General features: G+C 41.1%; 1 protein-coding gene across 2 annotated transcripts in view; it reads left to right on the top strand.

The window, feature by feature from the left end:
- Nucleotides 1-821: 821 nt before the first annotated feature.
- MAP2K4 (mitogen-activated protein kinase kinase 4) overlaps nt 822-15,733 on the top strand; it is a 117,627-nt gene continuing 102,715 nt past the window's right edge. The window contains exons 1-2 of one of the 2 annotated variants that reach the window (XM_039476441.2): nt 822-997; nt 13,901-13,933. In XM_039476441.2, the coding sequence (XP_039332375.1) occupies nt 883-997; nt 13,901-13,933 (148 nt within the window). In that variant the 5' untranslated portion in view covers nt 822-882. The remainder of the gene's footprint in view (nt 998-13,900; nt 13,934-15,733) is intronic. The other variant, XM_039476442.2, reaches the window with a different exon arrangement.

The raw sequence follows: 15,733 nt of genomic DNA on the forward strand, positions 1-15,733 counted from the left end.
TACTGTCTTCCTAAAATAAAAGGCTCTGTGCAAAGCAATGGAAGAAATCTCATACTGCTTTTTGGGGTTGCCATTTTATGTAACTTACAGTAATGACTATGGCTAGTCTTATACAAGATGTAAACGATTTGAGGGCGGGAATCCAGTCTGCCTTTAGCGGAAGATGGTGATGTAGATAGCATTATTTCAGGAGGCTGGAGAGTGTTGGGTGCTTAAAGATATGCTTCTCAAATTTAATGAGCATGTAAATTACCTGGCGGTATTGTTAAAACGTAGCCTCTAATTCAGTGGTTTTGGGATGGCTTCATGGTTAGCACTGGTTAGCACCCCATAGAACTCCCCCTTCCCCTCAGAGAAGTGTAGAGGGTTGGGGTATTGAGCTTAAGAGGAGCTCCAGACTGTAACCTAGCTACAGGTAACTTCCCTCTGGAAGCGATGCTTAGCGACTGGAGGAGAAAGGGATCCTTGGGATCCTTTTCAGCTTTACTATTCTGACATTGGGTTCTGCGATTCCAAGAAGGGGGACTTTTGGGAGTCCCACACTTCCATGAGAATGATGAAAGCTGTGTACCCTCTCTCCCCACAAATGCAGAACGATTTTTAATTCTGCAAACCACTTTAGGCCCCGCGGGCCCGCAGCCCTGATCCAAGACGGCTGCTGGCTCCCCAGGTCGCGCACCCCGAGACGGGCGGGTCCTGCACGCAGTTCAGCATCTGGCGCGGGCTGCGCCTCGGGCTCGGGGCGGGGGCGTGTCCAGAGGCGTGTCCGGGGCGTGTCGGAGGCGGGGCCAACGCGGGCAGGCCGCGCCCCTCGGCCGTCCGAGAGGCCGAGCTTGCTGCATTGCAGCCGCCGCGGCGCCGCTCGGCTCTTCACTCCCAACAATGGCGGCTCCGAGCCCGAGCGGCGGCGGCGGCTCCGGGGGCGGCAGCGGCAGCGGCACCCCGGGCCCCGTAGGGTCCCCGGCGCCGGGCCACCCGGCCGTCAGCAGCATGCAGGGTAAGGAACGCGGCCGCGCCGAGACCCCGGCCCCCCTCGCGCGGCAACCCGCGTCGGCGCGGCCTGCCCCAGCGGACGCCCCCGGACTCCGCTGAGGAAGCCACGGCAGCCGCCGGCGTCTCCCTCTCTCCCTCCCCGGCTTCCCGCCCGGCTCCCGGCCGCCTCCGGCCCGGCTTGGATCCGGGCTCCGGCCCGCGCAGGCCCCGGCCTCGGCCTCTGCCTGCGCTCGGCCCCCCTGGGCCCCGCCGGGCTCCCCGCCGGCCCGCGGGGCCCACCTGGCCCGGGACCGCCCCCGCGGCCGCCCCCATCGCGCCCGCCGCTTACCTGGCGCCCGCCCGGCCCCGGTTTCCGGGAACGTGCGGGCCCGGGGCTGCGGCGGGGCGGGAGGGGCGTCGGGCCTGGCTCGCGGTCCCCGGCGCCGCTCAGGTAGGCGGCGGAGACGGCGCCCCTCGGCCCGGTCGCCGCGGCGGGCCCCGCTCAGGGCCATCTTGGCTCTCGCCGGGCACAGCTGGAACCGGACCGCCGAGTTGACCTCGGGCTCCGCGGGCCTCTGGGAACCTGCGTTTTGAAACTTTTGCAGGGTTTCCGTGCGCTGGCAGGGATGGCGGTGGGGGGGCGAGCGGCTCAGTCCTGTGCCACCTGTAAGGTAGGTAGGTAGGTAGGTAGGCTGCCGTTGGCCTGGGAGAGGCATTTTGTTCCAGGCCGGGGATTTCTGTGTTAGCAGGAAGGGGGGAGAAAAAAAAAAAAAAACAAAAACAGAAAAAAAAACAGAAGACTGAATTCGGTTTAAATAAAGAGATACAGGAAATAGACAGGGGTCAAAGTGATACTGTCGTGTCTGGACATCTGAGGCAGCTCTGCTAATTAATGGCTTTGCCCACTGAGAATGCCTGTTAGCCCTGTATGGCTCTTGATAGGGAGTGTTATGAAAATATCAGGCCTGAGCCTGTTGGGGACCATTTCCTTAAATTTACTGGGGAATTTTGAGTAGTGATGCTATTTTTAAGACAGGGAATCTCAGAAATCTCTTGACAACTTTAGCAAACTGCTTATGTTGAATTGGTAACAGAATAAGGGTCGGGGTACCTTTGGTAGTCAGTGTGACCATGGTTACTTTTTGATGGCATTCTTCTTAAAGGGCTTCTTGTATTTAGTTAGATTCAACAGACATTTATTGACTATTTCATGTTTATAGAGCATGCCTTAATTCAGGAAGAAGAGACAGGATTTTATTTATCTTTACATCCCTGTCACCCTCGCCGTGAGATAATTTTAATATACATAAAAACCAGTGATAGATATATAGGCAGGATGATGTCAGAGCTTAGAGGACACTTTCTGTGCTGGCCTAAGAGAATTCATTCAAATTGAATTAGTTATTGGATGCCCACTGTGTTGTACAGCACATTATACTGATGAAGAATACGATTGGCTTCCTGACGGGACAGGTTTACCATCTAGGTGATAGTGGGGGGAAATGAAGTGGCAAAATGACAATTTAGGATTGTATTTCTTGTGCCAGATGGGTGACTTAACCAACTTATAAAAAGAAGGTGGTTTGTTTGTTTTATTGGTGGGGAAGCTGACAGTTTGAAATAACTGGGTACAATTTTTTTTTTTTTTTGTTCAAAAAATATTTATTGAACATCTGCAAAGAACTCTCATGCTGAGTTTATAGAGAATTGGATAGTTTCTTCCCTGATGGAGGTAATCCTCCTGTGAAGATCGGGGAGGGAAGGCTATTTAGCTAAACATGAAAAATTCCTAGTTGGGAAAGTAATAAAGGTAACAAGCTGGGTTTTGCGATAGAAGATAATAGAGGGCAGTCCGTTTGATAAGATGGTCAGAGAAGGCTTGTCTGGAAAGCGAACTGTCTTTTACTGGAAGACAATTCTAGACAGAGGGAACAGTGTGTATGAAGGTTCCAAAGCAGGGAAGCCCTCGAGTGTTCTAGGAACTCTTAAGTCCTGTGGTTAGGAATTTTTCTGATGCTCTCCATTCTCCTCAACCCTTGTATGTTGATACCCAGTAAACTAAACTTTCTAATAAGCAGAACCCATTTTAGATGGGAAAAGGACCTAAGACCTCTCTTTGAATTATTGCTGAATTTTTTTTGTATCAATATTGTGTCTAGTCTTAATTGATTCAGGAATTTGTTATATTTTGTTTTTGAAACTCTTGATTTGTCAGAATGAAGAGAAGTGCTTGAAATTCTCAGAATCTTGTCTAGCACAGTCTAAGTTATAAAGATTGATCTTAAGCAGCAATTTAGGATCTTCCTTTTTGTTTTGTTCAGTTAAGAGTCATACCTCCCGTACCATACTTCATCTACCAAGGATTTTCTTTTCCTTTAGATCAAACTTTACAGAGTGGGTCTTAGAAGATGTTTGATGTGCTTCCATTCCTTCTTCCCCAATCTGGTTCTACTTGTCACTCAGAAAACTTCCTTTCTGGGAGTTGTTAATGACCATGCTCTTTGAAACAGCAAGATTCAGTTGTGGGACGTAAGGAGTGTTTCATGCAGTAGACACTGGACATCCTCTTACGTGATAAGGACTGTGGTGGGCACTGGATAACCTTGGGTACTTTTTCGTGGCTTGACGTTTGTGGCCCAAGAGTTGTCCAGGCTGGGCAATGTTGTTTTCTTAATATGCTGCGTAAGAGTCAGAGCTCTGGAGTTCTGGGTTTGAATCCCTTGGCCAGGGTTTAGGTTTGCGTTTTGTGACCAAGGGCAGTGTACTTAACCTTTAGTTTCTCACTTGGAAAGCAGAAATGATGGGTACCTCACAGGTGGCCTTGAGAATGCTTGTAAGTAAGCCTGGGACCTGGCATGTAGTAAGGATGCAATACACATTAGCCATCATTGTTAGTAGCTACGATACTGTTATAGTCTCTTTAATGGTCCCTTTTGTTATTAGTAAATGAGTCCCTAACCTCTCACTAGTTACCATACAATTTCTTAAGCTTCATATTACTGGGTCCCATCCTTTTCTCTAGCCTGTTGATTTCCCCACTTTTCATTATTGAGCAGTCTTTTCAGAGTATCCTAGAGGAGATTGTATTCTGCTTCGAACTCCAAATCTGTTTTTTTTCTGGATCTGATGATTCTCAAAATAATTATAATGTGAACAATATGAAACAGAAATCTAGCTATCAGGCCGGGCGCCGTGGCTCATGTCTGTAATCCCAGCACTTTGGGAGGCCGAGGTGGGTGGATCATGAGGTCAGGAGTTCGAGACCAGCCTGTCCAATATGGTGAAACCCGGTCTCTATTAAAAAAACCAAACCAAACAAAAATTAGCCGGGTGTGGTGGTGCATGCCTGTAGTCCCAGCTACTCGGGAGGCTGAGGCAGGAGAATCGCTTGAAGCTGGGAGGTAGAGGTTGCAGTGAGCTGAGATGGCGCCACTTCACTCCAGCCTGGGTAACAGAGCAAGACTCCATCTCAGAATAAATAATAATAATAATAAGATAAAAGAAATCTAGCTATCAATTTGCTGTACTCTTTTTTTTTTCATAGGGGATGGCTAGATGGTTGGAATGGATTCATAGTGAATTTGACTTTATAACAGTAGTCAACAGATCTAGTTTTGGTTGCATGTTTAACAGTTGTGGCTTCTAATCTGACCGTTTTACCACTGTCCCTCAGATAATAGGGAATAGCCGCTAATTTTATTACTCATAGATTTGAGTGTTTTCACTCTTTCGGACTCATTTTTTTCTCATATCCATTCACAAACACACCCAACCTTTATAAGTTGAGTAGTTCTTATGCTTTGGCTCCTTGGTGACTAAAACTAACAAAATGTAAAGCTGTTTGCCAAGTTAGATAAATGGTTTTATAAAAGTATATTTGACATTAGGATGAGTTTGCGTTTGAGAGAGGAAACAATACTCAAATGAGCTACTCTGAGAAATGTTTTTATTCCTAATGTTTCATCAATAATTTGTTAATTTAGATAGATTTAATAGGGACATTTCTTGCGTACTAAGGCCTCATTCTGTGGAAAAGTATGATTCTTTAGCCCAAGAAATTGTAGTCAACTTAAAGTATGGAATTGACTTGTAACATTCAAGAAGCTTCCTAGCCATGGCTTGAGTTTTCTCTTGTGACAAATCTAAAGCCTAGTGACTTTAACTAGGTTAGTGTGAATCCTATATAGAGAAGATCCTGTCATACCAGGTAATTATCTGAGATATGGATAGCAAATACTATTAGATAGTATCATGGTTGGCATGTTAGAGAATAGCGTATTCTGATTAACTGAGCTTGCCAGTTAGTTGGGAATTCAGCAGCTTCTCTAATGAACTTGCATAGGCAGAATCATTCCTTCTGCACTAGTAGCTGTAGCAGCTAGCTTTCCCATAGCATGCAGTAATGTTTAAGAAACAAAAGGATGTTGAAGTGGAAAGACCACTGGTCTTAGACCCAGAAAACCATGGTTAAGGTAACTGCTCTGCTTTTTACAAACACTGTGACTTTAGGGAAATTACCTAACTTTTCTGAACTCTCTGTTCAGAAATTTCTCATCTGTTAAAATAGGGTTAATGCTTAACCTGTAGGGCTGTTTTAAGAATCATGTTATTAATGCATGTGAAAATGCTTTGATTATTATAAAATATTTGTAAGTATATACAGATTGTTATTAGACATGATTATTTGCCTGCTATAGTTACTAGTCATTTAAAATGCAATAGATTTTAAAGATCTCTTGCCTGAGAAATGTCAGTTTTCAATAGATGTTTTCCTAAAATGGTTAGAATAGAATCTGTAATTGATTCGGAAAAACACTGAGCCTGTAAAATGCTTGTTACAAGTAATAGTTACAAAGTATATGTTGTAGGTACTTGTGATTTTTTTTTTTTTTTTTTTTTTTTTTTTTTTTGAGATGGAGTTTCGCTCTTGTTACCCAGGCTGGAGTGCAATGGCGCGATCTTGGCTCACCGCAACCTCCGCCTCCTGGGTTCAGGCAATTCTCCTGCCTCAGCCTCCTGAGTAGCTGGGATTACAGGCACTCGCCACCATGCCCAGCTAATTTTTTGTATTTTTAGTAGAGATGGGGTTTCACCATGTTGACCAGGCTGGTCTCAATCTCTTGACCTCGTGATCCACCCGCCTGGGCCTCCCAAAGTGCTGGGATGTGATTTTCTTAAAGTGCTAATCCAGGCAGTTTTTTTTTTTTTTCTTCTTCTCAGGTCTTAAATATAAGTATATAACAGAAAACTTTGGGACTCATCCAGTCCTTAGCTATTTACCCTTAGCTGAGCATTTCTATATATTAATTTAAGTAAAAAGATGATAGGTTTATTCTGCTTTAGAAAACACACCAATACTTTAGAATGTAATGAGGTATATCTGTTAAGAAAAAGTTAAAGAAGATTTAAAATAAATGTAGTTATTTCTCCCAGTAGTATTTAAATATAAAATGATATGAAATGTCCTTTTGATTCTGTTTATCTGTTTTTACCAATTAGTCTGGTTTTCGAGAACCATGGGAGAACTTTATCTTAATTTTAAAGAACTAAATTGTGCAGACAGTGAAGTTTCAAACCCCAGAACTGCTTGCTCTTCCCAGTGTGTTGCATAACATTCCTTTTACTGTTTAACCTAACCTCATACAAGTTCACCTCAGCAAGTTAGTACCCCCTGAAAGCACAGATTGCATTTCTTTTTATGTTCCCTTAAACATTAGAGCAATCCTAGTATTAAAGTAAAAAAATGGAAAAACATCTTTCTTCACTTTTAGAATACATATTTTTTCACATTTCCTCTAATATACCTTACTAGAGTGAATGTATGCTGAAACCTGAAGATGGGATATTAGTTAACCCTGTATTTTGAGTTATTTTCTTTTTTAGTAAATTTTTCTTTTTTTTTTTTTTTTTTTTTTTTTTGAGACGGAGTTTCGCTCTTGTTACCCAGGCTGGAGTGCAATGGCGCGATCTCGGCTCACCGCAACCTCCGCCTCCTGGGTTCAGGCAATTCTCCGGCCTCAGCCTCCCGAGTAGCTGGGATTACAGGCACGCGCCGCCATGCCCAGCTAATTTTTTGCACCTTTAGTAGAGACAGGGTTTCACCATGCTGACCAGGATGGTCTCGATCTCTTGACCTCGTGATCCACCCGCCTCGGCCTCCCAAAGTGCTGGGATTACAGGCTTGAGCCACCACGCCCGGCAATTTTTCTTCTTTCATGAATTTGAGAAGCTGGATTGATGTGAGCCGACCGGTTCCTTATTTTTAGGGGTCTGGATATCGTAATCCTAACTCCATTCTACATAATCCAGGTCAGTCTCCTTTGTAGTCTCTAGGACATGGAGAGGGCGCAAATGATACAACCTGAGAAACTTTAATTGAGGCTTAAAAAAGAAACTGTTAACAAACACAACTCTTTTTTTCACTGTTCTTACCTAGTTTGATGCTCACAACCATCTGTAAGGGTAGGTGGGCATAGTCCCTTTCATAGATTTGGAGATAGACATTTATTTGTTCCAGTAAGGGTGGGTTTTAACCACCTGCGTGACTGGTAGCCTTTGCTCCTCTTAGTACTTTACTACATGGTTCTCTGAGCTCTCTTTAAGTCATTTTGGCCATTCAGGTCTGAAGGAAGAATCTTTGCCAGAAGTGATGCAGATTCAGGAATAGAAGAGAGAGATTATTTTAGATTTCAGTCAGGGGGCGGAAGCTCCAAGCAACCAGTCACCTTTCGAGATGATTTTGGAGCCTTGGTGCTCCAAGAATGGTGCACTTTATGTTACAGTGTTCTAAACTTGCTGGAGGGTTTACAGTGTCATTTTGAATCTGGAGACATTTTGATTGGGAATCTCCATGTAAGTAGAAGACTTTAATTACAGGAAACCAGTGCAGATTTGAAAGGTAATGGAATCCTCTTAACACTATATATATAAGAAACTCATTTGGCATAGAATTTAACAAATTTTGGCGTTCTGGCTAAATTTGTAATCTGGGCAACTTACTGTTTTTGCTAATGGGTTAGCTTCTAGCCGTTTCCTCCTAACTCCAGAAAATCTTCTTCATACTCTTGGTAAGGTTGGGAGTTTAATGTATGCTTATATTAATGGAAGGTATTCAAGTACAAGGAGTCATAAGATTGTCCTAGCTTGTGGCTACACAGTGAAAGGGAGATGAGCCGGTAGTTTACACAAGTCAAGGTGGGCCTTTTCAATCAAGAAAACAATTACATCATATGCATCTTGTTTCTTTAAGAGCAACACGTTATTCCCCCTCATGGAGAAAGAAGATTAAAGTGGACATCACAGCAGCTTTTTTTTTTTTTTTTTTTTTTTTTTTTTTTTTTTTTTTTTGAGACGGAGTTTCGCTCTTGTTACCCAGGCTGGAGTGCAATGGCGCGATCTCGGCTCACCGCAACCTCCGCCTCCTGGGTTCAGGCAATTCTCCTGCCTCAGCCTCCTGAGTAGCTGGGATTACAGGCACGAGCCACCATGCCCAGCTAACACAGCAGCTTTTTAAAGCTGTATTATATTTCATCTTACTCAAAATTGCTCAAACATTTATAAAAGAGGAATCAAGAAAAGTGTTGCCAGACATATATTTATATATATAACTTGTCTTTGACTGTAATGTGTGTATATATATATATATATATATATATATATATATATATGACTTGCCTCTGTTTATTGATTGCCTGGCTTTACTAAAGAAATAAGTAGGCCAGGCGTGGTGGCTCAAACCTGTAATCCCAGCACTTTGGGAGGCTGAGGCGGGTGGATCACGAGGTCAAGAGATCGAGACCATCCTGGTCAACATAGTGAAACCCTGTCTCTACTAAAAATACAGAAAATTAGCTGAGCATGGTGGCATGTGCCTGTAATCCCAGGTACTCAGGAGGCTGAGGCAGGAGAATTGCCTGAACCCAGGAGGCGGAGGTTGTGGTGAGCCGAGATCGCGCCATTGCACTCCAGCCTGGGTAACAAGAGCAAAACTCCGTCTCAAAAAAAAAAAAAAAAAAAAAAGAAAAAGAAATAAGTGATGTTAAGTGGCTCCCCTGATGCTTTCGGCAGTTTTCCAGGGATCTGGTTATATGCCTGTCTTGGGGAAATATCCATCTTTTTGGGGTTGTTAGAGTCCTCAGGATACCAGGCTGTGCCTAGGAAGGGTTGTGGTAGAAGTATAGAGTGTGGGTTGGGGATCCCCAGGGCTGTTTGGAGTCCTTCCCCTTTAATTCTCTCAAGGTGACTGGGAAAGAAAGGAGAAAGACTGGTTTTGTGTAGGTGAAGCTGGTCTGATGAGCCACAGAAAGATAGGGAAGGTGCTATTATTGCTCCCATAAGGGAGAGAACAGGAATAATAATGCCTGTGATGATGATAACCTGCTTTAGTCCAGGCTCTTGGTTGGACATTTTAGATATATTTTCCCATTTAATCATCAAAGCTCTTTTGGATATTATTTTCTTTTTCACAGATGAGGAAATTAAGGCTCTTAGAAGTTAGATCCTTGCCCAAAGGAACATAATTGTAAGTTACTGTCTCAGAATACTGTGCTTCATTGAATGGGCTTGAGAAGGTAATGTGGCAAAAAAAAAACAAAAAATTTAGTTTTGTGGTCAAAGAATAAATAAATAAGTTGGTCATTGCTGAAAGGAAGAAAAAGAGCTGGCATTATGAGGAGGACAAGATCTTGAATTTTAAAAGTGTGGAAGGGATTTGATTAGTATTTTATCAAATCCTGACTGGTTTTCCATGATGCAAACAACCTGGAATTGCCAATTTAGGGTGGCTTCCTTTTGATAAAGTTTGAGAAAGCTCAACTAAGAAAATCTGAAAGAAATAAACCAGCAGGAAATAAATCTTATGGAACTTGCTCTAAGCACAATGAAAATACAAGTTTAGGGTAAGTTTAGGTAATACCTTAGATAGTAGAGCCGTAATGATAAACTATGGGTAGCTGTGGTTTAAGGCACACGACATAATTTTGAGGCTGGAAGTTTGAAGGTGTCAGACAACTAGACCCTTCATGCTTGTGACGGAAGAAAGACTGTGGCATGGTCTATGAGCCTGACCCAGTAAGGCAGCTCTGATTTTCTTTACATTAGTGTGGGTTCATATTGTAGTTCATAATGCACTTTCAGCAGCGGAAAAGTCTAGAGTGTCCTACTGAGGAGGTAGGAAACCGCTTATGCCCCGCCCCGGACCCTCTCTGATTATATCATCAACCTGGAGGAATGGGAATGGAGATAACTACAAAACTACACAAGCAAAATTAGATTTAAGCACACTGTTTCCAAACTCTTAAGATAATAATCTTTATTTAAAAATGACAAAACTAGGGCTCAAGTGAAATGACTTCAGTTTCACAGTTGGAACTAGAACTCTGGTCTCCTAATACGCTTCATTTTTTTTTTATGTCATCAAATACTATTTGCTTTGTGTTTTTATAAGCACTTACATCCTAAACAGTCTCTTACCTCACTGTATTTGGTAAGAAAGTAAATTGTGGGTTTCAAGTTATGGCCACATGAAAGATCTTAAAATTGAGGTAAGAGGGTGAGAATGAGGGGCAAATGTGGAAATGAGGGTAGGAGTGACCCAGAGAGAAAGAGGAGGAGGAAAAAACCCCATGTAGCTTTATTTCTTTTATAGGCTTACTAGCATTCTGTCCTATGCATTTTGATATTGATTCTTAAATATCAATGCCAAGAATTAAGAATTTAAATTCTTAAATATTATTATTTTATTTTATTTTTTATTTTTTTTTTTGAGACAGAGTTTCGCTCTTGTTACCCAGACTGGAGTGCAATGGCGCGATCTCGGCTCATCGCAACCTCCGCCTCCTGGGTTCAGGCAATTCTCCTGCCTCAGCCTCCTGAGTAGCTGGGATTACAGGCACATGCCACCATGCCCAGCTGATTTTTTGTATTTTTAGTAGAGATGGGGTTTCACCATGTTGACCAGGATGGTCTCGATCTCTTGACCTCGTGATCCACCCGCCTTGGCCTTCCAAAGTGCTGGGATTACAGGCTTGAGCCACCGCGCCAGTCCAAATATTATTTTTGATATTTATTCTAAGATTTACTTAATCTTGCCTGGGGCCAGGAAAAATGAAAAAGACTCAAATTTACCCTTGCTTGCAATGGGGAAAATGTAAGTGGAGGATCATGTCAAATTAAGCCCCAGGGTACAGATAGTTCACCCAGATATAAAAAAACTGAGGCACACAAGACTTTTAAACCAGTTACTGTCAACAGGTTCAGCTGATTATCTAGTACTTCCAGAGATGTAGGACTTAAAGTAGGTGGATAGGAAGTCAGAATTTCGGAGTCATGGGAGACCAAAAATTGAACATATGGGCCAGGTGAGATGGCTCATGCCTATACTCCCATCACTTTGGGAGGCCGAGGCAGGAGGATTGTTTGAGACTAGCCTGGGCAACATGTTGGGACTTCATCTCTACAACAAAAAAATACAAAAATTAGCTGGACATAGTGTCTTGTACCTGCTGAGATGAGAGGATTGCTTGGGCCCAGGAGTTTGAGGCTGCAGTGAGCTGTGATCATGCCACCGCACTCCAGCATGGGAGGCAAGACCCTCATTCTAAAAAAAAGGAAAAGAAAAAATTTAACATAAGTGAGTGAATATTAATGAATATTAAAGCATAACTGTGAACTTGCATTTTGTAAAGTTGAGGATATTGGGAATTTTCCTCAATTTTCCTTCCCACCATCTTTTCTTGTACAAGGTTGTTGGTTGTCCCCTATGTCTACCCTTGCTCCTTGAGTACGAGCTAGTGGAGCTATTTGATACTTTCCCTCATCTACTAGAAGCACTAACTTTCTGACTTTTGCAGGTCTTAGAGGTTTAGACAGTTTAGCTAAAAAAAGCTTCTTACCTAATTTAATTGATAATGTTAAGAAAGTTATTGAATACTATAGAAAAGTTGAGCCAGTGTGTTCCAGTTTATTTAACCCTTGCTTGTCAGTAGACTCTGGGCTAGTTACCTAGTATTTTCTTAGTGAGAAATAATGCGGAGAGATGGATGTTTGGATGAGACTCCAGAATTCATTCACCTGGTCACTTCCTCCGTAATTAGATACAAAGAGCAAGTCTGTACTTATGCTTTGAAAATTTTAATCCCCTTCCCACCTCCTTTTTAGCTACTTATATAGACTCTATACTGTGACAGAACTTCAGGTTTTGAGAATTTTTTAGCACTTAAACTGGGGCTTAGCTTCTAATGTGTTAGAGCAGTCATTGGTGACATTCTGTCCTTCTCAGTCACATACATCTTAACATTTTTAACATAGTATACACTGATTAAACACTGTAACTTTTTTTTAACACAACCTTACATACGCATTTCATCTACCTTACAAATTTGTTTTCTTGCTCCTTTCAGCATCCCCTTTACTATTTTGTTCACCTCTTCTCTCACCTTTTCGCTACCTAGTTACAATCAATCTCTGTATTTAGAGCTACAAAGAAAAGAGTAATTACTGCTTTAAAGCTGTTTCTCCAGCCTCCTCTCCAGTTGTAAAAGGTGAGTTTCACCTTCCCTTTTCCATGAGATTCGGGGAAGACTTGTCTGCTACTTCCAGAGAACCCTTTTCTTCCTGAATGTACTCAGCTCATTTTGCGTGTTAGGAGGGGGCTTTTAGTTGTTTAGGCTTAGAAGACCCATAAACCTCTGTTTTTCTGTCTGAGTTCTGTTCCCACTGAACGTTTGGTGGGGCAGCATATTGACCTTCAGTGGTAGCGAGACCAGGGCCAGACTTTGTAGGTTTGCCCTGCTGTTTCTTTGCCATGAAGTCTCCATTCTTACTTCTTCCTGCATTGTCATTTGTGTGATTAGGTAGTCAGCAGTGGATTACTTTGGTGGTGCACCAAAGACACTTTCAAGTCAAAGTAGCTACATTAGCATTTTTCAGCTTTTTTTGCTTTATAGATGATATTTTAGAATCCTAAGAATTTTGATAACCTGATAGGAAAGACTAACTATCCTTCCTTCAGTCCTGGCTCTTTTTTCTGCAGGTTTTGAATTTGTTTAAACACAAAGTTATAAGATTACTTCCCCCATTTTGTTCCCCAAAACAATAATAAACACAAGCATAGATAGACCGCTAACCAGATAATCTACTCACTAAACTAGGAGTGAAAGAATATTTTGTGAAGGCTTTTGTTTTAAATGGCTTATTTTACTGGGTGCATCTTATGAAAACTTATATCTGTATACAATGTATACGTAAGGTATAACCAGATCCAACTGGGTTTGGAAAATGTGTTTAGGTTTCTAGGGGGAAGTCACAAGTTTTCTTCCTATAACTTCTGAAGTACTTGGCTTTCTCATTCCTAGGGATAGTACCTTTTTTCATGCCTATTTTAGAAGAATTTCAGCCGCTCTTCAGCAGTTCTTTGTCTTACTGTTTGAAGTTAGCTAATTTACTAGGAAATGTTTTATGTGTGTGTAAGTTTCACAATTTATGAACCGCTAAAACTTTGGAATCATAAATGGTAATTAATCATGGGTAACTCTAAATCAGTAATTTAAGCTAGTTAAGTAACTCATATTTTGTATTTGTAGGTTGAAAATATTGAAAAAATGGGCATAACTATCTTAAAGGTTACTGTTAACTTCTAAGGGCTTATAGCTATTCTTTATTAAATATGAAAAATAAAGATTCAGACAGTACAGTACAGTTTAAACTTGATTTCAGTGCTATGTAATACAGTACATCTACCTGTGAAATAGCTAAGTTTTTAAAGAAAGCTCATGTGTTATCCTTGTCTCTGGGGGGTGTAATGTGATTTGATCTGTTTATTCTTGAATTCATTTTATTCAAAACGTAATATAAAAATGCAATGTCATGTTCCAATTTTGGTTTGTTTGATTTACAGTAAATGAACTGGAACTTATCTTTTTTACTTTAGGGTTTCAGATAAACTTCTATGAAAAGGCACAAAGTAAGCTACAAATTTTATGATATTATGCTATTTATTTTTTTTCATATCCATCTTGGTTTTGGGAATGTGTGTCCACTATTGTTTCAGCTAACCGACCATGGCAATTTTACATTCAAAGAGCTTCCATTTTTCATTCTTCTTTCAAATATGAAAAAAAATGGTATTCTTGATTGTAAATTGTTCTTTTCTCACTTGAAATTGAAATGGCAAAATATATATAGATATTTAGATGTATATAATATGGAAATATGTATTTAGGTATAGAAAAGTATATATAGGTATTCAGACTTAACCATAATTTAAATTAAAATTTAAAGAGAGTTCACTTTTAAGATTGTGGTGCAGAAAGTATAGAATTATATTCAGAGATCTTATGCTTTAAAATTGAATTATTATAAACCATACATTGAATATATTTTTACTTTTTTTCTTTTAAACAAAACAGTGTTTTTCTCCTGTCTCCCTCACCATCCTTATTCTGTATTAGGACATTAGTCTTCATATAATACAGAATAGACTTTTTTTTTTTTTTTTTTTTTTTTTTTTTTGAGACGGAGTTTCGCTCTTGTTACCCAGGCTGGAGTGCAATGGCACGATCTCGGCTCACCGCAACCTCCGCCTCCTGGGTTCAGGCAATTCTCCTGCCTCAGCCTCCTGAGTAGCTGGGATTATAGGCACGCGCCACCATGCCCAGCTAATTTTTTGTATTTTTAGTAGAGACGGGGTTTCACCATGTTGACCAGGTTGGTCTCGATCTCTCGACCTTGTGATCCACCCGCCTCGGCCTCCCAAAGTGCTGGGATTACAGGCTTGAGCCACCGCGCCCAGCCCTTCAGAATAGACTTTCTATATTAAAAACAAAGTTATAAACCTTGCATTTTATTTTATTTTTTTGAGACAGGGTCCCACTCTGTTGTCCATGCTGGAGTGCAGTGTTACAATCATAGCTCACTGCAGCCTTGACCTCCCTCAAGGGATCCTCCTGTCTAAGCCTCCTAAGTAACTATACAGGTGCATGCCTCCATGCCTGACTAACTTGAAACTTTTTTATAGAGACAGGGTCTCGCTTTGTTGCCTAGGCTAGTCTTGAACTCCTGGGCTCAAGAGATCCTCCTTTTTTGGTCTCCCAAAATGCCAGGATTACAGGTGTGAGACACTGCACCCAGCCAAAAAAAAAAAAAAAAAAAAAAAAACCTTTAAGTTTAAATGTCATCTGTATAAAGTCATCTGTATAAAAAAATCTCATCTCAAGGAGATTACTCTCCAGTTAACATAAAGATATCCCAGAATGTGATATAGGCTGTTTCAGCATTTGCTTCTTTATTCATGAACTGGAGAAGAATGATGCTTTGATATGTATCATTCTTAGGTAAATTGATTCAAAGGCAAAAAACATCTAACCTGGAAAAAACATTTCTGCTATGTTTAAACTTTTTTTTGGATGAGAATGCTTAATTTCCACTGGTTGACTGTTGTGACTTCTTTGAAATGTAGTTAGCAAAAATTTATTTCTTGAATGGTTCACCGACGATGTAATTTAATATAAATAAGAGATCAAGCACCTAGACCCTAGGAAAAAATTTTTTATTTGGTTCATTACTGTTACTCTTCCCTTGCCTTAAATAACTAGCTAAAAATAATACATGATTTCCTGCTTATAGTGAACCTTTATATATGATATATATCTATATATAATAAAGTTACAACTTCTATTTTGTACTTTTAATTTTGACATATTCACTGTGATAATTTTTAGCTTTCACTTTTAAAAACATCTCCTTAATATTTAGCATGACAGTG

This window comes from Saimiri boliviensis, chromosome 17 (genome assembly GCF_048565385.1).
Source record: "Saimiri boliviensis isolate mSaiBol1 chromosome 17, mSaiBol1.pri, whole genome shotgun sequence".
In the NCBI taxonomy this organism is placed as follows: Eukaryota; Metazoa; Chordata; class Mammalia; order Primates; family Cebidae; genus Saimiri; species Saimiri boliviensis.